At 41.9% G+C, this 27,093-nt stretch overlaps 1 protein-coding gene across 12 annotated transcripts in view; it reads right to left on the bottom strand.

Annotated features, from left to right (window-relative positions):
• Window positions 1-27,093, bottom strand: part of MTSS1 (MTSS I-BAR domain containing 1) — a 155,237-nt gene that overhangs the window by 106,271 nt on the left and 21,873 nt on the right. For all 12 annotated transcript variants that reach the window (XM_069465412.1, XM_069465411.1, XM_069465416.1 and 9 more), the window contains exons 2-3: window positions 26,185-26,246; window positions 22,415-22,488 (exon numbers count right to left, since the gene is read on the bottom strand). In XM_069465412.1, the coding sequence (XP_069321513.1) occupies window positions 22,415-22,488; window positions 26,185-26,246 (136 nt within the window). The remainder of the gene's footprint in view (window positions 1-22,414; window positions 22,489-26,184; window positions 26,247-27,093) is intronic.

Here is a 27,093-nt window from a genome sequence, read left to right as displayed (position 1 = left end):
AAGAGTCTTCTTAAAGTATCAAAAAAAAAAAAAAAAAAGGTCTTAGTTTCCTTGAATTCTTTTTTAACCTGAGGTTTTGGGCTTCAGACTCAGTAGAAAGTAAACCCAACCACAGGAGGCTCATGGAAAAGGCAAAATGCAACCTCACCTTAGGAACCAGGCCTGCCAGACTCGGTGCTGTGAACCAGCCAACCACAGGCACAAAGCACACGCTGATTAAAAGAACTTGGCACGAGGCACTGTGTCATGTCCAGTACTCTTCACTGTATACATAACAAAGTCAGTCAGATGAACACTCTCATACTGTGTTCCCCATGTGATGCAAAGAAAAAAAAAACCTGACTATTCAGAATTTTAAAGGTCCTGGGATGGACGCAGAAGAAAGGGAGTGAGAAGCAGAAGACTCTCTTGCTGGGCGACACCAGGGCCTTCCTTCTCCTGGTCTCCACCACCACCAATTGTTACCTTTTTTCTTTTTGTCTTCCCCAGTCAAGACTCTCAATTTAGGACTATACAAATCAGGAGGTGGAGAGAAATTTTTAAAAGAAAGATTCATTTTGAACATTCGATTTTACCAAAGGAAGGGAAAAGGTAAGAGGAAAGCATATTTTCCACCTCTACCCCCACCCCTTCCTCCCAAAGTACTTTGCTTTAAATGAAAATCAGGAAAAATTTTCCAGAAAAGGTCATTTAGTAAATATTCTAGGCTTTGTGGGCCATTTGGTCTCTGTTATGACTACTCAACTGTGCCATCGTAGCACAAAGTAACCACAGACAAAAACACTAATGAATGAGATGGCTATATTCCAATAAGATTTTATGGATGTACTCTTAAATTTGAATTTCACGTAATTTTTACATGTCACAAAATATTACTGTTTTCATCTTTTTTTTCCCAACTCTTTTAAAACTGTTCTCAGCTCGAGGGCCACCAGCAGGCTAGATATGGCACATAGGCTAGAGTTTGACTATTCCTGCTTTAAATTATTGATGCTAACGTTTTAGGACACGGTATAACTAGATTTTTTTCTTTATTTATAGGGGAGGGAGGTTTAGAGGTTTGCATAAACCAGAAAAGAACCAGGCAAGAACATCACAAAAGCATATTTCAGAAAGAAAGCACCTACCTCTGTTACATGAATCCCAAGAGAGTTTAAAGACGCCTTTAATCACCTCTTGGCAGAGGACCACAAATTTTAAAATGTGCCTGCTTAATGCTTAAAGTTAAATGTTTCAATCCCTTCTTTTCAGAAAAAAATATAAGAATCATCATTCCTATTTTCTGAATCAGATCAGTAGATACTCACAAGACGCCTCTTGTGTGCTCAGTATTGGTCACGTTGTCAGACATAAAGGACACCAAAATGTATCTTTTCTTCTAAAACGTTTTGATCCCCGAGAGCTTCAGTATGGAAGTGACAAGTTGAGGCTGATCCCTCCAAAACCATGATCTCAGCTGATTCCCCTTTGATCCACTGAATGCACTTCAGAGGTGATTTTAGCTAGCAGATAGCATACATATTTATAGCAAGGAAGTTAGTGTGGTCTCACAGGAATAATTCCCGACTTTAAAATCCTGGTTCTGCCCTTTAGCCTTGTGAGCTGGGGAAAACTAATTAACCTCTCCAAATCCTCTACCCTATAAGAACAAACATAAAAACATCTTTCTAGAATAACCCCAACACTTCCGTGCAGGGGCCTGGTAGGCACTCATACATCCTCTCCTTCAACAAAGGTTGTAATGAGCCTCTATGATGTACTGGGCTCCAGGAGCCAAAGATGAACAAGGTCAACCCAATCTCCACTGTCATGGAACCTGCAGACCAACTCATTGGTGTTTTTCATTAGAAACAGACACACGTGCCTAACACACTCCTTCAACTATAAAGCACCTATGCGCCTTTATTTTCCCTACTCCTAAATTCCACTTCAACCTGTAAATCTAGGGGTAGGCAGAACTAGCTCAACACACAACATGTGCCATGCATTTGCCACTTCTGTTCCAGAGCATGAACTCGGGATACCCTTGGCATTCAAAGTTACACTCTCCTGTTGGACACTATTCATAAGAGGTTCTTTGGTCCATGGCAAGTGATAATTCATGGTTCAGCCAAGGCGAGGTCTGAATCCCAGGTGAGGCAAGGTTGGTTTGTGAGGGCAAGTCCTTTAGCTAGGACTTACTAGCTAGTCCTTTAGCTAGTAAGCCAAGCCTGGTGCCTGCATCTCAGCTCCGGTTTGTTCTTTTCATTTAACAAAAGGTTTTATTTAATCCTCAAAACCACTCTGAAAGTAGGTATGACCATCCTCACTGAACACATGTAGAATCTGAGAGCAACTGCACACCGTAGTGGTAACTCCACAAAGTATGTTGACTGAAGCAAGGAACCAAGTGCCATTTGGTCACAATGGAAAACCTGAATGTTGTATATTAATAGAAACTTGCAATGCAGCATCACTCAACTCATAATCCTCCCTATCCAAGCTGAAAATAAACTTCAAAGAATGACAACAGAAGATTTATAGTTTATGGTAATCTCAAAATTTCCCACACATCTGCAACAAGCTCTAGGAGAAACAGCTTGGAAGATGCCTAATTCTTCAGTGGGAGATAATTCATACAACACATTGCACAGGCTTTAACCAGGACTAAAACCCAATAGTTACCCTCAAAAAGGGAATAATCCTCATGTACACAATAGTTTGAGATTTAATGAAAATCTCCTCTAACAACTGCCAAGATATTCTTTAACTTCATCTTTATTACCTTCAGAATTTTTTTAATATTAATATTATGGAAAGTAAAGCAGGAAGTCAGTTCTCTTGATCCTTGTGTACATATTAAGCCCTTGGAAACATGCAGGGAAAACTAAGACTCATGTCAGAGTTTTCTATATATAACATGTGAAAGGCAGAACGGTCCTCTAGGATGAGATTTTTGTAAATGGCAACTTCTTTATCACTGGATCAGACCATCACATCTGGGACACAGGGCTTCTCCCAGGCAGGACAACTCAATCACAGGCTCAGCAATTGGACAGGAGAAGAGAATACCAGGCAAGGCCATGAGTCAGTCAGCTTGGGCAGGGAGGAAGATGAGTCATCTGAACTGCATCCTGGTCCTCTCCAAATGCCAAAGCTCCATGGGCCACTGACAGCCAGCTGCTGCCTCTGTTCTCGGTTAAAAGTGGTCAGGAAGGAAGCCCTTGGCAGCTGAGCCACAGGGGAGAGCTCCCTGGGAGGGGAATCACCCCAAGGTAAAAGTGGGGAAGATGACAGGAAAAAACAAGTTATCTACGTGTCACAACTAAGAGACTCAACTTCCAGAATGCAAAATAATATTTCTGCAGTATTAATAGCATATAGTATATCTATTACACAAATAGTATAGTATTATAATATTTCTGTTATATTCATCTGTTTGAAAGAACATCCAGGCTCTGACCAGCAATGAATCCTTAATAGAGAAACTCAACAACCCATTACATGTGTCAGAAAACTTTCACTGTTGCCAGGTAGTATTCCTGTAGGTATGAATGGGGGACACACCCTCTGGGCAAAACAGGGAAGGCTTCGAGGAGCTCTCACAGCCACCAACTTCCTTTTGGCCGTTGCTACTCTGCATTGTCCCAGTCTCCACTCCTAGGGGAGGACAGCTAAGCAAGGCCACAAAGACCCTCATGGCCGGAGTAGTGGTTTCTTTAGGCCACAGGAGAGGGGCTCCTTAATCACATTTGAGCAAGTTAATAATCTGTTCAAGGCCACCTGCAGATTAAGTGGTACACCCCGGAGTAGAAACATTTCTCCCGCATGGAGCAGACTCCAGCGTCCTAGTGTTAGAGACAAAAAAGAGGATTATGGAGCTCAGCTTCCTCTTAAGTGAAAAGCTAGACTTTTGAAACCTTACATAAATGCATCTATCGAATCTAAAACAACACAGGGAAGCTGTGACATTTAAAAAAAAAAAAAAAAAAAAAGGCAAATGATGAGCTCAAGTAACAAATCTGCCTGGCATCACAGCAGCAGAGAGAAATACCAATACCAGGACCCCTACACGTGGTTAATGCTACAGGAGCTATGTCCAGCATGAAAGGTACTGGTTTTATGCCACTCCTAGTTTTCGTTTTGTTTTGTGGTCTTTTAAAATGTCCACCATGAAAATGTACCCACCCTAAATATGTTTCCATGACAGAGATAACATGACCACTGTTTAGTTTAAATCAATACTCTCTCAGAACTGCTTCTTTAAAGATGAATTAATATAATCTATACCAAGCACATGGCATAGTACATGGCACATTTGTATGTACTGATAAATAACTGATTTCCTTACTCATACTAGCCAACGGGTGAAGGCTACTATGGGCCAGGCACTGAACTAGGCTCCTTGTGTATATTCTCAAAGACTCTTCCCCACAATCTACATAGGTGCTGTTATCACATCCAGTTTACAGATGAGAAAACTCAGGTTCGCAGAGGTTAAAGCAACTTGCCAAAGGTCACGATGCAAAAAAAGTACAGGCGGGGATTCAACCCAAATGGAAAGTGCTTAGCAGCACACCATGCAACTTCTTAATGCTAACAACATGATAGCATTTGCATCAGAATAATTTACCCTCTTTTCCATTTAACACTAAAATGATTTTTGTGGCCATTTTTAAGTGCAGTCAGAGCAGGGTGGGGACGCTGTTCATCAACATGTGCCCACTGCCGTCTTCCACAGCCTCCCCCAGGCTGTGTTTGGTCATATTTGCTGAACAGCAGCTCCCTGGGGGTGACAAAACCATCAGTGGCAAGGCGGCTGGAGCAGAACTAACACGGCGACCCTTCAATCTCCCTCTTCTCTGAGGGCACATACTCCCTCAGTGGGCAGGGCCGCATGTGTGGGGGGCAGTACGGAGGCAGGAGAGAGGCCTCTGGCCTCTGGATCCACCGCCTCAATCCTCGCAGGCTGGGAGTTGGGCAGGCAGGAGGCTGGAGCGGCCAGTCTGGCCCCCCGAGAGGCAGAGGGGAAGCCAGGCCGCAAGGCCAGCTCGGGGCAGCTGAATGAACCAGAAGCTCCTCCTTCAAAGAAGGGACAAGTGGGGAAGGTAAATGACCCACAGCAGACATTTTCCTCATGGCACTCAAAAAAAAAAAAAAAAAAAAAAAAAAAAAAAAAAACGTGACTACACAAATGTATCCCAAATACGATCAAAGAAAACAGGGGTTTCGTGAAGCCAAATCACATCCCTAACCACATTCTTGAAAAAAACAAAAATGGGTGGGCTTTGAAACAGGGATAACCATTTTGTCTTGCTTTTTTTGGGGTTTTTTTTTTTTGACACTGACAAATGGTCATCCCAGCCCTTCCTTCCCCAATCTATGACCTTTCCAGACCATCTTGGTTCCTCTCCTGATGTTTTCTAAAGTACTGAAGCAACAGTACATTAAACTGTCTAGCTCTACTTTATTTCCTTGTGATTTAAGCCTGGTGTTTAACATGAGCACTTCCATTTAAGGTAAGCAAAAAAAAAAAAAAAAAAAATCCCTTACACACAAATACGTTTGGTTAAAAAGGGGCCAACAATTCAAAAACGATTATGTTAAAAAATGGAAGGGAAACAGTGACCCAAAAATCCTCATTCAAGGAATTGTGAGCAGAAACAAAGTCTTTCACCAGCCTGCAGCACATTATCAAATATTAGCTTTATGTATATACAGAAACACACACACACACACACACACACACACTCTCTCTCTCTCTCTCTCTGGGCCTTGGGCTCTAAACTCAGCAGGGAATTCTAAGAGTGCAGCTTCTCTGACACCCTGTGACACCCTGGAAAGGAATGCGACGACACAGGTCCATCTCCAGGCTAGAAAACCCCAGCTAGAGGCCAGAGGCAGGGCAAGCCCTGGGAGTCATCCAGGCAGACAGAGTGGAGCAACACAGCCATTCCAACACGAAGGAACCAACTGTCACATCTGGGTCAGCTTCTCTGGCAGCAAATCCCTCAGGATACAGGGCAAGTGGGAACATCAGAAACCATCTGAATGAGACAGTTAACCCACGGCTGAGCAGACATGCTCGGGATCAAGGTCATGTAACATGACGGTTAAAAGCCTCAAGGTGCTGGAATCAGAGCCCAGTGCATTCTCCTCCAGAGGCCACAGCAGAAGCTACTGCATGGACAGTCGTGAGGCCATATGACCCTGTAACCCATACAGTGAGGGCTCTGACATCACACCCACTTCCATCACCAAACCAAGGGGGAGCGACAGGGTGACCTAGGCCCTAGGATTCTCAAATACTGATCCTCTGGACAAACGGAATGCTGTATCCGACAACAGCAGAGCACAATTACTTGGTCTGCAGCCATAACTTGGAGACCGCAAATGCATCAGAAGAGTAGAAACAGCCACAGTATAGCAAAAACCTCTCATTATTTTTTTTCTAGACAAATGAACTATAAACTATTTTGCATTCCTTTAGCTTCTTATTTTTTAGTATCTGATACCACAGCCATTAAAAACAAGCTCTAAAAAGTCTTTGTTGAGCATCAGAATGAGACAGCTGGGTTACTGGCATGAGGAAATGTTCAATCTTGTCATTTTGCAAAAGGAATTCATATTCATAATTAATGATGCTTTTGTCCATGCCAGAAGGAAAATTTAAAGGCTCAACTATGCTTAAGTAAATTCTACCCAAGCCAACTGCAATACAATTTTATAAATTATAGAGTAACAGAAAAGAACACGATTTTGTGAGTTGTAAGCATAAAGAAAAGAATTAACAAGAAGGCAGCCATGTTTCCAGGAAGAAGTCATGTTAGAAACATTAATTTTTGAAAGGATAGGTGGTAGATTATCTTTTTCCCCCATAAAAGAAAACAGTTATCAAAAACTTTAACATCCTAAGAAAAGGTATATTTTTGACCATCGCTACACTTATTTGAAAGATTCCATAACACTCTGTTCTTGAGTGTGCCAGACAGATACCGCCAGGTACAGAACCAGGACCAGGACCAACACTGTCGGCCCCAAATGTCAACTAAAGATAATGAAGAGGTGGATGAATACACTTACAAAATAGCTTTGGTTTATGAGGCATTTCTACGGAGACACCAGTAATCAGAACATCTCTTAAATAAACACTAGTGAAACATTTCTAAGAAATTTCCTTAAAGGTAACTTTCCCCATTTCATAGCTATTAGACATATACACAAGGACAAATCAGCATTAAAGTAAAAACTCGTTTCATTCATTCAACAAAGCTTTATTTGGCCCCTTCTATGTTAGGGGCTAGGGATATGATGATGAATATCACACAAAACAGCATCAGAGGCTGGGAGCAGTGGGGACAGGCAATAACTGCTTAATGAGTATAGGTTTTTGGTAAATAAATATATAACACAACATTTACCATTTTAACTATTTTTTTTAAGAGACAGGGGTCTTGCTATGTTGCCCAGGCTAGCCTCAAACTCCTGGGCTCAAGTGATCCTCCCACCTCATCCTCCCAAGTAACGGGGACTACAAGCATGCGCCACCATGCTGAGCTCCGCGTTAACCATTTATAAATGTACAATTCAGTGGTACTAAGTACATTCACATTGTTGTGCAACCATCACCACTATCCACCTCCAGAACTTTTTCATCATCCTAGGTACAAGGTTTTCTTTTGCGGGAATGAAAAGGTTTTGGAACTACACAGGGATGGTGTTACACAACATTGCGAATGTCCTAAATGCCCATGAATTGTTGGCTTTAAAATGGTAAATTTTCTGTTATATGAATGTCACCTCAATTAGGACAAAAAGAAAAGAAAGAAAAACCAAGGCAGACACAAGGGTAGTACTCAACATTTGTTAATAAACAAATGAGTCCTCACCTTGAGGAAGCTCACGAGTGGGTAAGGGAACAGGTGACATCTAGCATTAACACATCTGTGTTACAGTGATAGGACACAGAAGCCCAGATTCCGGGTAGAGCTGCTGTGGAGGCTCCTAAGCTCCTTGAGGAGGACACAGTTCCTAGAGGAGGGACTGCCTGAGACGAACTTGCAGGACAGGACAGAGTCTGCAGGGCAGGGCAGGGGGAGGGCATTCTGGAAGTGTGCAATGCAGGGGAAGATGACAGATTCAGTACACCTGGGCACACGCCGGGGGAGACACCCAAAAAACTCAAAATTCATTCAAGTCGTCGTTAATCCCTCCAATCTCTCATAAACCACATATTAAACTAATAATAACTATAATTATGGATCATAATTATAATAATTATAAACAAAATAAACTGTAGTAATAAAAAAACCCCACAGAATCATAGGGAATTAAAAAATGGCAAAAGAAGTCTTTCAGGAAAAAACAGGGACTGAACTAGATCTTCAACAGCACAGAAGTTGGAGACAGACAGGTGGGAGGAGACAGGCCAAGCAAGGGCAGAGGTGGGAGCCCCGGCGGGCGCTGGCATCTCTGAGTGCCTGATGAGCCAGCAGGTGGAAGGTGGGCAGGGCCCCAGAAGTCACATGACATAGGAGCACTGTGACCTCTGTCACAGCTGCTTGGGGCTGTACAATTTATACAACACGCTGGCAAACACGACCTCATTTGACCTCCAGGGTCACCCTGACAAGCAGGTGTGGAAGACCTGACCGTCAGAGACAAGGGAAGCGAGGTGTTCCAGCTGCACTGACCCACCCACGGCCGCACAGCTGTGATCAGGCCTCTCCCCAGGGAGGAGGCAGCTCAGCAGGAACCAGGGCTCAAGCACTCTGCTCACGCCAGCCCTGTTCTTACTTGACTTAATCTTTTGAGGAAAAAAAAGAAAAAACTGTGCATATTTTCACACTGGGAAACGACCTTCTGGTAAAAAGGAAGCAGTCTTTTTTTAGTAAGATGTGGACTTTTTACAGAGTTTTATACATACAACTTGGCAGAGCAGTGGTTTCTCAGATGAAACAATGCATGGACTGTCCAATTTCTAAAAACATAACTTAGTTATGAATAATTTAAAAGCTAGCAGCTTAAATGAACCAAGCTGTTCACAACTGCTTCAAAAAGGCATAGCCACAGTCCCATTAAATTGCCCAATAAAAAACACCTTGAGGGTCTAGCTGGGTGGTTCTCAACCAGGCCTCATTTGCCCCTCAGGGGACATTTGGCAATGTCTAGAGACATTTTGGTTTTTATAACTGGGAGGGGGCAGAGGCCAGGGATGCTGCTAAACATCCTGTAAGGCACGGCACGGCCCCCTCACAACAAAGAATTATCCAGCCCCAAATGCCAACAGTGCCCAGATTGAGAGACCTTGGCCTAAGCTCTGGGGTGGTTCCACAACTGATCCCTGAGAGGGAAAGAATGTGGGACTGAAGCCTCACACAGACCGGATGCACACTCCAGGCTCTGCTGCTTCAAAGATGTGTGACATTTAAACCAAGTCACTTTCAAGTCATCAAGCCAGTCTCCTTGTTTGCAAAACGGGGTTCCTACCACCTTTCTCAGCATGAGATAAAGCAGCTGTGGGGTGAACTAAGGGCCCCAACAGGCAGCGGATCCACAGTAAATGCTCAAGGCCAAGGCTGGACTGAGATCCCCAAATAGCACATATACCCAATATTGGATTTATCAAATGCATTTGGAAAAACAAACACCAGAGCAACAGGCATCCATCTAAATACGGGTGGAGGCAATTTTACTATCCTTGAATCTCATGAAGCAGAAGTCCGTACACCTGCAGTGGGAACCCAGGCCTCAGGGTCACTGTCGTCTCCCTGCAGACACACTGTAGGTTCACCCCCTGGACCACTGGGGAGGTCAGGTGGCACGTTTCCATGGCTCACATTTCCCCCAGTTCCAGTACAGGCAACACATTTGCACTGGAGCTTAAAGCGCATTATCCAAATGAAGTATCACTCTCCTAATCAGCATCCGCCTTTAAACAAGCACAGATGGCAATCACGTGCTTAAGTGGCAACCGAAGGGCTGAAATCCGCAAGCTATCCCAGGCTCTGAGAGAGAGGGGGGTCAGGAAATACAGGATGGCCCCGGCACACGCAGAGTGCGTAAGGTCTTTTGTCTGCCATCAAGCCCTTCTGGCAAACCAAACGGACTCCATCAGAGTCAGCGGTGAATGCCCTTGGCAGCCTCGCACGCCCGTCACTCTCAAAGAGAAGCCTATGGGTTGGCAGCACAGGAAGAAGAATGTTCACCCTCTCCTCCACAATTCCTTTGTAATTTTATCAGATACCTTTGGCCATCTTTGGGAAGCTGTGTACTGTCCTACTTCTGACAGTCACATTAAAAGGGTGCATATTAAAGGTCTCTTTCTGCCTCAGCAGAAACAGTATTTTTGCATTTTATTTGCAATCCATCAGCGTTTTCCCATTTCCTTATTTGAAAGGGAGGAAGCGGCAGCATTGTATTGAATTGTGAAATGCGCTCAAATGCGGCTCTAAAGGGACGCACCACCCTGGTGGCTGAATATTAGTTTCCATGGTAACTGGGGTCCCTGGGCCCTATCACACACAGCAGGAAATGCTGCAGATTTCCACAGCAGTATCTTTTACCAGAAATAAGAGTTTCCTGGCAATTGTAAACATTTGGGAATCAAAAATCATGCATGTGGGTGTGTATGCGTGTGTGTCTACTACGGCAATGCAGGAGAACTGAAGCCTAGTTATTCTCACAGTTAAGAAGCTTATGTCAAATATAATGAATGATTAAAATGTAAGCCTCACCCCTCCAAAGATCCAAAAGAAAACAAAAATATCTTCCACAGAAAAAAGAAAGGCCAGAATGGAAACAGAAAACTGCTTTGGAAAACCAGATGGCCAAGGATTCCTTATGAACAAACAAGCAAACAAAAAGGTTTATAAACAATAATCGACTGAGAACACAGAACAGAGATGTTTTTCACGGCGCATGTCATCTCCTCCTTGAAGACCCTCACTATGAAACTAAGAAGGCAAAGTGAACAACTGGTTAGTTAAGAAGCTTATGGGGGAAACCATGAGATAGGAAGCCCAGGGCTAGAGTCCCCACTCTTCCCCTTGCTAGCTGGGTGGCCTCGGACAAGTGACTCACTGGCTAAGACTCAGTGTCCCCTGTAAAAATGAAAAGGTCACACTAGATGCTAGGTGAGCTATAAGAAAAAAAAAACCTTGTTCCTTCTTAAAAAGGAAAGACCAGACAATTATGTCTTTAAAAAAAAAAAAAAAAAAACCCTGCAAGTAATTCTCACTTTAAGCTTTCTAAAAGTAGTGTATAAAAATTAAGTTTCTTTAAAATGCATTAGAAGAACTCACTGCAAGATTCTTGGTGACAAAAGACCTTTTGCATTTTCTTTATTCCCTGAGCTATTTCCCAACAACACAGTTTTCCTATAGCAGAGAATACATGCACAAAGTGAAAATTTTAGTCCTAAATAGTTTTCATACTTTGTGTGTGTTTTCAAGCTGGGACTTTATCAGTGGGAGCAGAAAGAGGTATCTATGGGGGTCTGGCAGAACAGACCCATCCTAGAAAAATACTGGTCTGACACGTCAAATGCCTTCAAGTTCACATTTACATTCCAAACGGTTATTTTTTATCTGAAATGGTCAGGGCAGACCAAACCAAGTTCATGGCTCTACGACAAATGATCTTTCACAAGAAAGCATTACCCCAAAAAAAAAAAAAAAAAAAAAGGAATTTCTTGCTTCATCTGTCTAAGCTAAAATAATTGCATTCTTTCATGAATGTTAATCAATATTTTACCAAAAGTGATTGCAATGTGTTTGTGTGTGTGGCACCGGGGATGGGGTGAGCTATTAGTTACGAAGCCAAAACAAAAAGTCAATCTATGGGAAGCAAAGGGAAAGGACTAGGATGGGAAGGAGGCCGAAGAAGTCACTGCTTGTGTACAAAATGCACCACAGCCCTGAAAGCTGGAAGCGGGAAATGCTGAGTAAACCACTTCATTATGTGAACTGCCTAACAACACAAATAACCACGCTGCACACAAACCGACTCAGTCACCCATAAAAACACACATCCTCTCCAAGCGTGGACCTTCTACCCCCACTGCCGCTGCTGCAACCGCCACCGCCACCGCGTCATTCCCCGGCATCAATGACGGCTGCCAAGGTTAGGCAGAGAACAGCACACAACATAATTCAAGCATCCTCTGGGAAAATACACCAAAGCATAATGGGGAAGCCCCATAGAAAGCAGCAAGAGCAAATGCTTCTCTCCGTTAGTGCGTGGTAAGACAATCCTTAAGAGGACATACACCCACACGTGCTTGGGTGTGGAATTCTGATATCCCTCGCTATCCGTGCGGTAGGATTATAGAATTCCGGCGACATCCTGCTCCGGAGACCCAGGATATGCTTTTGTAAATGTGGGATTCCAGTGAGATCCTTTCCAGCTAACACACGATGACTGCTCTTTCAAGTGTCATTCCAGGAAGGCACGGTTAAAAGCGAAGCCCCACTCAGGCAGGAACACGGGTTAACCACAATGAACAGTCCTCTCCAGCAACTGTTGCTACCCAACCAAAGATCAATAATCAAAGGCCACTGTAGAACGGGGAACAGAGCTGTCGTCAGGCATCAGTTTTAACATCAAGAAAAGATCAATGGCATTGGAAAGGAGAGATTCATTTTATTGCCATTAATGCTGGATTCATGATTCCAAATCTCCCAGAATGTACATATTTGCCCATCAAAATCATCAAACTCATAAGCAACCACCTTCTAAGTCCATCCACCAAAAAAGGTGGAAAAAAAAGAAAATCTGTTTTTTAAAATTTATAAAATAAAAATAATATATCTATGAAGTTTTATTTCTAGTCCTTATCTATAATGTGATTTGTAAAGAATGCTAAAAATACACCTGCCGCCCTGCCGTCCTGAACTCAACACCTCTGAGTTTCACAGAAAGCACAACAAAAAACATGAGAGCTTTAAAAAATGCAAAATAGTAAGACAAACTTTATATTCATGGGCCATTCATAAAAAGTTGTTTCATCCTTAACAGAATGTGCATGAGTAAACCTATTGTGCTAATGAGCTAAAATGACTCAAGCTATATCAGAGCGGAAAAGCATTAAAATGATGAAAGCAGAATGTGCATTTATGAACCCATTTAAGACAGCATTATATTTTTTACATCACCTCTACCTAGGACAATGATAGCTTCGAAATATCTGTATAAAAGGGCTTAGGAGCTGGGAATTTATCTTGAAGCTGTGTTTACATAATAACCACAGTTTTTAGCTATGTTGCATATAAGTAGCAACAATTTTTATAAGATTTTTATTTATACTTCATGTAAGATTGAGATCATAATAGGTACTCAATATAAAATATACAGATAGACACACACTTATGTAGACACACATAAAGTTTGGGTAGTTTGAGGGGCTGATGGAAGTCAGTGAGGCTACACGAAATCTATCCTAAGTTTTGGTCCCACCATGGCCCTCAGCAAAGTGGTGAATATATCAGAGATCAGTTGTGCATGGAAACCAGCCATCCTGGGAGAGAGGACTTGTTTCTCTGTTGTGTTAGCCAAGAATCAGCTAAGCCCAAGTCCAATGCTTTAGTTCTTTCACCTAACAATAAAAAAAAAAAAAAAAATGCATTCAAATGATTATAGTATAAAGTCCCATCAATAACGGCCGTGACATAACCCAGCAGTAAAGTTGTTCTTTATGTGCACCTGTGGTTAAAGAATATTTATAAACAGTGAATATGTAACAATGAGGTAGTTGCCAGGCCTGAACACCTTGAACCCAGTTATTGTTCAACATTAGTAACTTGTTTGACAAATCTATGGAGCTCAAGAATATAGGTTCATTTTGCCAACTTCCTTATTTCAGGTAAAGAATCCGACAGCCACCACCCTTCTCAGGTCCATGAAAATTGCTCACATGTACCTTGAAGGAGGTAACGAGTCAAAGGCTGACATGGGTTAAAAGCTAGGTCTTCATCACAAAATAGTTTTCTCAAGCTTCTCCTCCCCATTACTGGTCCCATAAGCACGCTTTTTTGGACACATTTTTCCCCTAAACATCACTTTCCCACCAAATTTTAATCCTACAAATGTAGGACTGTCTGTTGATGTACTGTGGGCGTATCTGTGCCTTATATGCAAAGAGAATAAGATCCCGTCTCCTCCTCAGGAACAAATTTTCACTCCCTTAGGAATAATATTTTGTCCATTGAAAATGCATGACACAGACATACTTAAAGAAGGAGGGCGTTTATTGCTTGAGCTATAATTATCATGTACATGTACTTCTCCACCTGACCCACTCCCACATGCCTGCCCAACCCTGCTACCACCCACTAACAATGCCTCAGAATCAAGGCCCCTGTCTGATTGATCTTCCCATTCCCAGAGCCCAGGTACTTTGTAAGCCCTCAACAAAACTTTCTCATATAAAACTGCATAAATCAGGTAACTCATAAAATATTACCTTTACTGCTAAAGCAGAATGAGTCTTTCTTTGTAGGACTAGGTATACGCCCTAGACCTATGCTCTCCAATATAATAGCCACTAGCTATTGATATGTGACTGTTTAAATTCAAATTCAAATTTTAAAAAATTCAATTCCTCAGACACACCAGGCACATTTCACGTGCTCAACAGCCACATATGGCAATAGCTAGTGGCTACCATATTGAACAGGGTGGATGTGGAACATTTCTATCATCAAAGAAAATTCTATTGCACAGAAGGTCTCTGGTACAGACTAGGAGGCCAGTTTGCCTGGGTGTTACCAAGATACACAAAGGACGGTCAAGTCCTGGCATAAGGCCTACAATTAAAATCAAAACAAAACAAACAAGAAATATGGAAGAAAAGGTAATTTGTCTTTGTCCAGCCAATTCCCCACTTTAACCAACTACAGATGTTCTTATTTTTTATATTTTCATTCTTACTCCCCATACCCACCTACAAATACAGCAATGAGACTTCAAAGCGTAACTACCGACAGGGCAAAATTTTCTTAAGGCCTCTTCAGTATAATTCATAAGAATCAAAACCAAGAGGTCAAGTTCAAAACCCTAAAAATGAAACTTAATAGTGAGTTTTCTGAGTCATCTTCAATCCAGCATGCCTAGATCCATATTAAAAAATACTAGAGAATACTGCTGGCCCATCCATCCTGCAAGCAAACTATGAAGTACTTCACTTGATAAATTTTCCAACAAATCAGCAATTGTTTCCTGGGCACCTAAGATGTACCAGGCTCTAGGAAATCAGAGCTCAGGTGCCCCAATGACAGCTATCTACAGGCTCCAGGTAAAATTACACCCAGCCAGTTTTCCATAAGCAGCAAGAGATGATTTATGCTAGATCCTTTTTTCTCACACTATCTACAATGATCATCAGAAAAATTAATACACTATCCTTGAATCTTTTGAACCAATAAGTTCAGCTCTTAAAAAATTACAGTTGAGCTTCTTTCTCACTCACTCACAAGTTTTCTCTTTTCCTATGAAAATCCTAAGGACAACAACTAAAAATAACTAAGGAAGCAGAACAGGCCTAAAAGAACATAAAACCAGTTTGTGATCTATGGCCACGGGTTAGCAGAGTGCAGTTTTATGCCTTTTCATTTTTAATCAAATGAACAAATTTGACCACATTCCTTTAAGGTAATATTCAAAGAATATTCAGACCCAGACCTGCAAGAAGTGACTTTTTTAAATTAAAAAAATTTTCTTTTTAAATTTGAGGCTAGTGTTTGTTAGATAGCAAAAAGATAAGATGAATATTTAAGGTGATAAATATCCCAATTACCTTGATTTGATCTTTACATATTATACGAATGTATCAAAATATCATATTTACCCCCAAATATGTGCATCTATTATGTATTAACTAAAAAAGAAGTTTACTAAATCCTAAGACTCTTAATTACATGAAAGAGACTTGAACATCAAAGTCAATCCAGAAGTTAAAAGCTAGTGAAGTCTCAACGAAACCCTCTGGTTAAACTAAAACTTGGGGGCAAACAGCAGTCTGGCTGGAACTTGGAAACTGCTTCCCGGCACCTTCACCCTGCAAAGGGATGACTCCCTCCCCTCCCCACCCCAGCAGAGAGCAGGACTGGGGCTGTCTGCCACACAGCAACCTCGTCACGGAAGAACGAGGACCCTCTTTCAGCAACAAGGATACATGAAGTCACACACCGCATCAGAGCCTCGACCTCAGGGAGTGGTCACCAAGATTCAAATTCTGAACTCAGAGAGGAATCTGGCCAAGACCCTATCCCAACAGTCTCCTGCCCCCAGGGGTGACAGGCTTCCTCACCAGGATGCACCGAGGGTGTGAGTGTGAAAGCTGTTGTGTGTGTTCTACCATTCATTCAGCAGACGTTGTCTGCACACGCTGCTAAATGCCAGGTGCTTAGCATTTGGGAACCTGGGTTCCTCAGAGAGGAGGACACAGTCCCTGTCCCAGAGGTGTCTGCAGTCTGGTAGGGAAGATGGTGACAGCACAGTGAGGCGAATGCTCTAACAACAGCTGTGCCCCGGAGGCGTGAGCAAGGGCCCAGTTTACTTCCTGGGGGGAGACAAAGGTTTCAGAGGTGATATGACTCTTAAACTGCCCTTGGAAGACAAGCAGCAGATCCCGAAGTATATGAGGGGGTAGAGCGGGGGTGCAAAGGGCATGCCAAGCCTGGAATGCACATGTGCAAGCAGCAAGGGATCAAAGGTTTTAAGGGTTTCAGGAAACAGTGGGTGGAGTTGCCGGCCATGGGCGGGAGATGTCATTGGACAGGTGGGTTATGGTGAGATGGCAAGAGGCCTTACGTAACAGCACAAACAGACCTCCCTGGAGGGCAAAATCTCCTATGAAGCTTTGCAAAATTGGAGATTCCCTGGTACCACCCAATTATTCTGATTCCATAGGTATAAGTCAGGGCCCTGAAATCTGTACTTCAAAATGAACTTTAGTGATTATGATGCATGCTGCCCGATCTGGAGACCGTAGCATTTAGCAAAAATCTATACTAAAAACATGTATGACATTTTTACAAACCAAGCCTGCAGCAAATGTCTTCACCAATTCTGGTGATCCTGGCTCACTGATTAAAGCTCCAGTCTGACAGTCCATCCTTCCATGGCAATCCTGGGAGTGCCAGCTTCCACCTGCCTTCCTCATGCGTCACGCCAAGTCTGAGCGGGGTCTTTTTTATAACTCAAACCAACCCAGATGCCCATCTGCAGTTTCCCCTTTTCCCTTCCAATCTTCTACTCTGTTATTGTCTGCTTAACTTGGCTTCCACTCCCTTTGTCCCAAGAGCAAAAATTGGCAGCTCTAAAGACAATATAGAAGAAAAAATTTATACTGTCCAACTTCATTCACATTTAATGAAGACCAAAACAAGATTTAGAAAGCACAAAATGTTAGAGCAAAAAAAAAAAAAAAATGTTACCTGTGATCATCTAGGACCCTAGGCTCTTTTACAGGTGGGGAAATTAAAGCCCAGAGAAGTGAATTATTAGTTATTCAGGGTCACACAGCTGGCAAAGCCAGAAGTCAAACCCAGGCATCCAACGTCCCAAACCCAGGCTATTCCAACTACTATATGCACATTTTGTTGTTGTTGTTATTTCAGTTACATAGATTGTTTTTTGTGCTACACAGATTTTTTTAATACATTCAGGATCAAGTAATTTCAAAAGCAAAATACAAGCTTATATTACATCCAGGAGCTCTTCACATAAGGATGTATAATTTAATGGTTGTTTGACATGCAGGCTCTGGGCCAGACTCCAACTTCACCACTTACCGGCCGTGTGACCTTGGTCAGTTTAAGTAAACTCTCTGGCCCAACTTCATCACCCAAAATGGAGATCATAAGTGCCTACTACATAGGCTGTTATGGGAACAAAAGGAAAATATATGTACACCACACAAAACAGAGCCCGGTCCATGGCACACAGTCAATAAAGGCTAGCTACCATGATTTTCAATAGTATTAATAAAACCATGCCCACTTTTTTAAATGACTGGTAAAAGATTTTGGACATTAAAAATGATCTAGTCGATTGTCAGATGGGATACAGATGATCTAGTCTACCTGGGATTCAGTTCCTTCCTTCTTGGAATCTTAAACTTCTTCCTATGGGCTTGGCGTATCATCTAAACATCGCTGAGATCGTTTTTCGAAGCCATAAAAGTAATTATAGAGGCACACAGAGGCAGACGAAAATGAAAGTCACACAGCACTGTGTTCTTCAAAGGCCCTTGCTGACACAAGCAAATGCTGCAGTGGCCATGAACGGCCGGAGCTGACTGAGAGGGAGGGTTTCACCCGCCCAGTACTCCGGCCTTCAGCGAAGCAGCAAGCAAGCCCCCAATGCGTGAGGGCACGGGCTCACAGGTGCAAGAATTCTAGTCCACAACACAGGCCACCTCTCCCATAGAGTGTTGATTTCTTCATTTCCTTTTTTTTTTCCTTATTTTTTTAACCCAGACAAGTGCACGCCACTCATTTCAAACATTTCTCAATTCCTCTGATAGGCTGTGTGCTGGCCCATTATGGACACAAAAAAAGCAGGGACCCTGCTCCACAATGCCTGGGGTTCTGTGTATACTGAATGCCTAAGACTAATTCTTTGTGGCCAATAACACAGAAAAAGGTGTACTTTCATATTTAACACAAATTGTGTATTTATTCCAGAGTATAAAATCAACAAAATATGGAACTGTGTCTAATGCTAATAAACTCAAATTCCATTACAGTTTAATTATTAACCTCGATATACACATTATAATATCCACTTGTACTCTTTCGTTTAAAAAAACAATGAACAAAATAATTGAGTTCTAACTTATTTCCACATTAACAATAGGTATATAATGACGAGATTGATTTTGCTTTTATAGTGACTAGTTTAAAAACTTTTTAAGTACATTTTATTAATGGGTAGTGCAAAAGATTTGCTAAAAATGACAAAGACTTTTCAGAGCTGTTTCCTTTCGGAAACAATATGAAATGCTAATATTTTGGAAACCAGAGACCTGCTAGCTTGAAATTCTGGACACTTGCCCAAAAGAGATGTATTTAAGAATAACTGCAATTCTCTTCTACCACTTCCAGCAAGAGGGACTCAAAAAAATGCATCTAAAGGCTCTAAGCCAGAGAGTGAACTAAGGATACTGTTTCTGCAGTGGGTAGACATTAAACTGCAAACTCTATTAGAGTTACAGCCCATACTGATCTTAAGTTCAAACCTATTTGCTACTGACCAAAACAGCTTGAAGCACTTTCTACAGATTCATCATTTCTTTGATGATCCATACACCATTAAAAATAGATCACTCATAAAACTCCAGAAGGATGTATACCTGGACATTAACTACAACATAGCTTGTAAGAGCAAATACCTGAAGATAACCCAAATATCAACAGAATAAGGATTAAATTGTGCTATATCCAGACAGTGAAATTCCATTTGGCCGCTAGAAAGGACAAGGTAGATCTATAGGTACTTAAGTGGAAAGATAATTATGATATACTATGGAATAAAAGCACAGGAACATTGTTTTTTAGGGATTACCTTCTCAAAAAGATCACCCAGATGTATTTTATTCCACAGGTCATTCCACTTATTCTGTAACCAGTTTTTTTCTTCTCAGAGGTGTTTGTTTATATACGCAAATATTAATAAATCTAGAAATGACACTAAACCCAATCCCTGGGTAGGCTAAGGGTAGATTTTACTTTATATACTTTATTATTTGAGTTTTTTAAACTAAAGAGTATGTTCTATATTTTTAAATTTTTAAGTAAGAATTAACTTAATAAAAATCACTTTGGATACTTACTGACATACAAGAAATGCATTCAAGTTTCTCTTACTATCTCCAGAAAATATACCTTCTTTCTATCAACTACACACTTTTCGGTCACATGAGGACTCATATGCACATACTCAATGAAAGTATTAATACATATATAGATTCTAAACAGAAAGTATTCTAGCATCACTAAAAATGACTTGAAATCCAATAGTTTAAAAGTATGTCATGGTGGGGGTTTGTTCTCTGTGACATTATTTGCCTTTGGTCAAATATATCACCTTCGAACTCCTACTCCACCCCTATCACCAGAACAGAGAGGCTTTTCTGGGATTTTCCCCCCACAAATAATTACCATTTTTCCTGCCTTCAAACCAGGACAATTTCCAGGCAGCTCCAGTGTCCCACCAGGAGCCACTCTGGGGAGGAGCGTCTTCAAAAGCCCAGGTTCCCACTGCAGGAAATTATGGACAATCAGGGGATCCCTTCCTAGTCCACCCAGTAGGATCCATCCCATAATTAAACAATCAAAATAGAAAAACATTAGGAATCGCAGAGCCTCAAACATGCAACGTCAGATATCGAAGTTCTTTAGGACAGTAGAGCAGCTTTAAAAAAAGAGACATTCTAATGGCTATTACAGAGAGGTATCAATATGGCTGACAAGGCCTGTTCCAGAGTGCGGAAGTAGAAGAAAATATAAAACAGACCCAATACTATTAACAGTGGTAAACACTAACTGCATGTGACATTCTTCTTTATGGTTGTATTTTCCTAAGTTTCTATAACAGACACACTAAAGCTACCATAATAATTTTTTAAAAGGGCTTTGAAAAAGATACCGGTTAAGATCCACACCACCCTAACAAACTGGATGGAGACCATGGCTCTGTTGTCTCCCTCAAATTCTCCCAGGGAACCTTTTGAAACACCACTGGCATCTTGGAAATGAGGAGCAATATTACCTCCCCTGGGAAAACCTCCCCAACTTTCCAAGCTGAGTTAATTGCTCCCTTTTCTATGATCCCCTAGCACTCTGTTCTACCATTACTACCATACCAAACATATTATTTCTACACTGAAATTCCTTATTTACACATCTCATTTTCCCCATTCAATTGAAAGCTCCTCCAGGACAAGGAGAGTAAAGTAGTGATTTTTGTGGTCTCATGACAGTGCCTGAAATAAAAGGAGTTTGAGTTTGTTAAATGAATGAGTAGTGTCCTCACTGCAAATTCATGCAAATATTTAATTACACACTTGTAGGTAAATGGGTATCTACTCAAACCCATTGGAGGTACCCTTCATGTGCTTCTGAGAAACTAAACTCTCATGGGACTGGGAACAATCCCCCAATACTTGCCCTCAACACCCAAATATCCCAACATTACCATGACAATGAAGAGAACAGGCACATAGCTGCCAGTGCAACATAGGAGACCCAGACAGGTAAGACAAAGTAAGAGGCAGGAGAGAGTCATTGCATTGGAATGAAAAAGAAATACCTCCCCCTTTGAAAAGGGGACCTCTCCGTTACTGCTAACATTGTATTTCATAAAGATGATGGTGCATAAAGCGTATTTTCTTCTTATACCTTTCACATATTATGAATATCCTTTGTATGATTCAGTATTCACTGAAAACATAAAATTTTTCCAAAAGATTTCCCTTTATTTATCGATTTAATAAATATATTTTATTTTGTTTTTTTTTTTTTTTTGAGACAGAGTCTCACTCTGTTGCCCAGGCTAGAGTGAGTGCCATGGCATCAGCCTAGCTCACAGCAACCTCAAACTCCTGAGCTCAAGCAATCCTCCTGTCTCAGCCTCCCGAGTAGCTGGGACTACAGGCATGCACCACCATGCCCGGCTAATTTTTTTCTATATATATTTTTAGCTGTCCATATAATTTCTTTCTATTTTTAGTAGAGATGGGGTCTCGCTCTTGCTCAGGCTGGTCTCGAACTCCTGAGCTCAAACGATCCGCCCACCTCGGCCTCCCAGAGTGCTAGGATTACAGGCGTGAGCCACCGCGCCCGGCCAATAAATATATTTTAAATACCTACTATGTTGTAGGCACTATGTTTTGGGGGTTCAGACATGAATAAGTCATAGACTCTGGCTCAAGGGGTTTGCAGTCAAATGTAAGACACACAAATAGATACAATGCAATGGGACACTCATTATAAAAGGGTTCCTTGTTTTATGGAAACCCAGAAAAATGGTCTATCCAATCATCTCCACTGCTTCTTATTCCACAAGGGAACAAGAAAAACCACAGGATAACCCACATGAGGGGGGAGAAAAACAAGTTGCAACTAAAGGCATAGCTCAAGGTTCTACAATCAGCACATCATTAAAGTGATCAAAAAACACGTCAAGCCACCTCATGTAAAAACAATGGTTCCTTCTCTTTATTTTTCATTCTTCTTCACATGTGCTTTACTATCTGGAAAACTAGTTGCAACTTTTAATATGTGGAAGCTCACAGAGTTAAAAAAAAAAAAATGAAAAACATGAGTCAGCTAAGCTCTGATAAGTTAAGCTGTATCTTCTTGTGCAGCCACCCAAGGGGAAGAGCCCACATGCTGAATTCAGCTAATGCTGGAAGCAGCCTCCATCTGCTTACCACGTGTGTTGGTGGCCATGTCAGCCACTTTCTGAAAGGCATCCAAGAAGGCAGCTGCTGCTACTACTGTTGTCCTGAAATGCAAACAGATAACAAAAGCATGAGGAACGCCTCACACTAGCAAATTCATTTCAGCTCAAAAGCTAAAACCTCTGCTAAGGAGTGAATGTAACTTTCCAGGAGAAACAACTCCACTGGATATGAATAACCACCGGCTTGATGGACCCACTTTTTTCCAGGCACTCTACCCTAATAGTGTCCAGCTCATCTGGTGCTAATCGTTAAATGCTAGTAGACCTTCCCGTTCCATTTCACCTGACTGTATAAAATTATCATCAGGCAAAATTTTGCAATGGTGGAAAAGACAGGTGTTTCTACCTAAAAGAAAAAACATAAAAAATATAAGTAGTACAGGACAGAGTAGGAAAACAACAGACATACACATGAACTGGGAGAAGGAATGTTGGAGAGAGATCGTGTAGTTCAAATTCATTTTAGGTACGGGAAAACTGAGACCACAAACACAAAGTGACTCTCACGATCCCTAGTTGACACCAGAGCTGGGACTAGCACCCCAGCGTCATGACTCACAGGCCCACACGCTACACCCAATACAAGACAAGATCCTGGCAGTGTGACTTTTCTGCCTAAATGCTAATTATAATGAAACTGAGATACTATTTTTTTAACCTTAGGATTCTATTTCAACCGTATCTTCTGAATTCCTAAAAGCTGAGAATGGGAGAAGTTACTCTACTCATTTTAGTGCCTAGAAATTGTTTTGAATTCTCAACATCTTCTTGAGCACTATAAGATGCCCTGAGCACTCTGTGGTCTACTGTTCCCGGAGTCATGACCTGAGATACCACTTAGTGGAGAGCAGTCAACACGCCAAGCCAGGTGCGTGGATGCCACACAGACAAGCCCAGAACTAGCATGTGAACACTTCACAAACGAACTCACAGCTGGATGGTAATTTTCAAGTATTTCTTACACGAATCCAGTCTTTACTGAGCAATCCCCAAGAATGCAAAACTGCTGAAGGAAGAATAAAAAAAAGGACTAGAAAGGGAAGAGTTCAAAACGGGGGAAAAGGAAAGAAATGGCCTTTAAATATAAGCAACAGTGGCTATGAAACAAAAGGTTCCTGGAAGGTGCTGGGAGTGGTCCCTGGGAGAACCTGGGTGACAGTCCCTTTGAGCTAAACTTCAAAATGAGGGCTGAAATTTTCCAGTAGAGCAAGAAAACATTCTGCTCTAATTTTTTTTTTTAAATAATGACATAAACACACACACACAAAAAAAAAAACACTTTGAAGCATATTTTTTAAAAAGTTGACATCTAGTGCAAACCCTGGAAAAGTTAGCTTTATCAAACACCCTGGAATTTATAAATAGGTCATTCTGATTTACAGTTAATATCTGACACAGCGGCTGGATTTATTCTCATCCAACTCAATGCCAACCATCTAAATTTAATGAGCCAGCTGTAGAGGTGCCTTGCATATTACGCAGTCACCAGCGCTCCACTGGAAATTAGGACGATGGTCAATTTTGAGGAGTTAAGGGCTTTTAAATGACAGTCATATTTCACTGTCTGATGTAGTCACAAGACATCTTGGCCCTCACGGATGGGGCAGAGCAAACATGCAACCACCGGCAACACAAAGGAGTGATTCCACTTAAATGCACCAAGACTGGATGCCTCTTCTGCAATCTAAACTTCACCCTTTCTCTGCACAGAAAATTAAACCATGTGCATGAGGCCCCTACAGTGCTCTCAGCCCTGCATTAGAAATTTGACAAAATAATAAAAGAAATGGTCCCTGCCCTCAGGCCTAAATATTGTTTAATAATATAAACTGTGCCTTGTAGCAGCAGGGATAAGATAAGTTTTACTTTATATGTTTAAGACAGCTAATCAGTTCATTACTTTAAGCTTCAGTGTCCTCACTGGTACAAGGGGAAGAGAACTATTTTCTTGGCCTACCCTGAAAGCTGGCCAGACAATTAAATGAGGCCAAATAAGGAAAAGAGGAGGGGGGGAAGGTACTTAAAAGTTTTCCTGTATTCCTACAGAAGGAGACCTCCTACAGGACAGAGACAAAGCCACCTAAATAAATGGTAAGCGTGGCAGAGAAGGAGGGGGAGGAGATAGAGCTGCACAAGGTGAGGCTGACGAAGGCCTCAAATGAAAAGCCTTGAATTCTAAGCACAGGAGGCTGGATCTGATCTAGCAGAAAGTAATCACAGGTTCCTACGCAGGGAAACGGTAAAGGGCTTGACGACTGGACAAGGCACTGTATTCCAGAGTCCACTGTCCATCTGGAGGCCCGTTCACGGCTCTGGATGGAAATCCCAGGCCCACAAAGCTGAAGGAATGAACGGGGGGAAAGGATCTACTCTTCCCGTCCTTCTCACCTAATCTATAGGTGAGCCATGGCACCTCCAGTCCTACGGCTAAAGCTCTGGGCAGTAACCTGCTGTCCACAGGCAAAGACCCAAGAACATGCCATCATCCCTCCCTCACCCTTCACCACACACGGCTCTTTATCCTAGAAAACACCTTCATGCTCTGCCCTCTGAACCTCTTCATCCATCCAAACCAACAAATGTCGTCCCCCAAATGCTGTGCAGGGAATCATCAATATCCTTTTTTAAATGTCCCATCCTTCATGGAGCACCATCAAGTACAATCGTATCCCTTCTCTACACTGATTTACAAGGGTATAGTTTTAACAAGAAGATGCTGACATGTTTTCTATTTCATATTCAGTGAAACATGAACAAGCACATGCCTGGGCAATAATAGCCCCTTAGAGTAGATCAGCACCAGATCTTATTTGTTTGAATAGCTTTATTGAGGCATAATTTACATACCATAAAACTCACCTTCTTCAGGGTAGGATTCAATGATTTTTAGTAAATTTAGAGTTGTGAAACCATCGCTACAATTTTAGAACATTTCCAAAACTCCAGAAAGATCTCTCTTACCTACTTGTAGTCAATCTCCTGTTCTATCCCTATCCCCAAGCCACCACTAATCTACATCTGTATCTATACATATGCTTTGTCTAGACATTTCATGTAAATGGAATTATACAATAGTCAACACTAGGTTTTAAACTCTTTTTTTTTTTTATTTCATTTTATTGTTGTGGGGGATACAGAATTGCAGGTTACATACGTTGCCCATGTACCGCCTTTCCCCCCAAGTCAGAGCTCCAGGCGTGTCTGTTCCCCAGGTAGTGCACGTTGTGGTTTTAAACTCTTTATGCAGAGAGGCCGCAAGTGGGAAGGAGGAGAACATGGACTATGGAGCCAGATCGCCTACGCTCAAATCCCTGCTCTGCCATGTACTAGCAATATGACTATGGATAAGTTATTTAAGTTATCTGTGCCTCAGTTTCTTCATCCGCAAAATGGAGATAATATCTGTACTTACCTTGTAGGGTTATGAGATTTAAACAAGTTAACAAATGCCTGGCACACAGTGAGCTCTACATAGATACTGCCCATTGTTACCTACAGTACCTCATTTGACTCTCAAAACTCCCATGGAAGGAGGCAAAGCAGATATGGGTCCAATTTTACACACGGGAATGAGGGACCAGGAGAATCTGGCCAGTAAGTGGTAAAGCTCCAATCAGAACCCACACCATGCTTCTCTATCTGTAACACATCCAAAATTAACCCCAATCTGCATCTTGGTCCTTCACACTCCATCTAAGGACGTTGCCTTTTTCCCGTAGGACATGTGCTTCTACTTACCGAAGCTGGGACTGCAGCTTTCCTGCTTTGTTTATGAAATCTTCCCAAACTGGATAGCTCCCCTACAACAAATCAAAGCCATCAGTAAGTCACACTGTGATAGACATCTGATTACGACATTAACAGAACATCCAATTCCAATTATTCAGGGAACAATCTGTATGTTCTCTTCCTTGGCAGTGTCTGTGATATGTTGCCCAAATTTATATACATGAATTGCCTCAGAATGGGTTTAGAATGTGCTCAGTCCCTGTAATCTTGTAAATACTATGGACACCGACTGGAACTAGTTGGGCAGAATCTTAACACATACACTTTTGAGTCAGTTGATGGCTGATCCAAATTTAAGCTGTGCAGAACATTTAAGGCTCTGTCCTGAAGCACTTGCTCTTCAACATGGCCCTGGCTGTTCCCACCCTTGTCCCAAAGAGCAGGAAGGAGGAAACCAGAGTGACTGAGGCTCCTCCCCAGGAGCAGGTAGCTACGGGGAAGCATTATTAGAATATCAGAATCTCATGGTTGGAAAGTCACCTAAAATAGCCACTCAGCTGAAAGTTTAAACCCAACATCTAGAGACAATATGGCAACAGGTGGTTCCCAGGCACACTGCAGCTAACAGGGATCTCACCACCCTCCCAAGGCAGCCTCTATCAGCCACCCTGTCCTTGATGTTCAGGCAGCTCTAGTTCTAACCTTCTGGGAGCTCTCAGAGTTAAGACCAGTAATTCTGCTTTCACATGAAAGTCTTTTCAAAACCAAATCCCATGTCCAATCCCATTTCTCCACAGGACCATTTCTCACCCCCACAGCGTCCCAGAGACACTCCATCACGTTTCTCTTCCCTTCTAAGTATGGCGCTCAGACGTGAGCTCAAAGCTACAGGTGCGAGTCCAACCAGGGCAAAGCAGA

Source organism: Eulemur rufifrons, chromosome 3, assembly GCF_041146395.1.
Source record: "Eulemur rufifrons isolate Redbay chromosome 3, OSU_ERuf_1, whole genome shotgun sequence".
NCBI lineage: Eukaryota > Metazoa > Chordata > Mammalia > Primates > Lemuridae > Eulemur > Eulemur rufifrons.
This window is presented reverse-complemented; position numbering and strand designations above follow the sequence as displayed.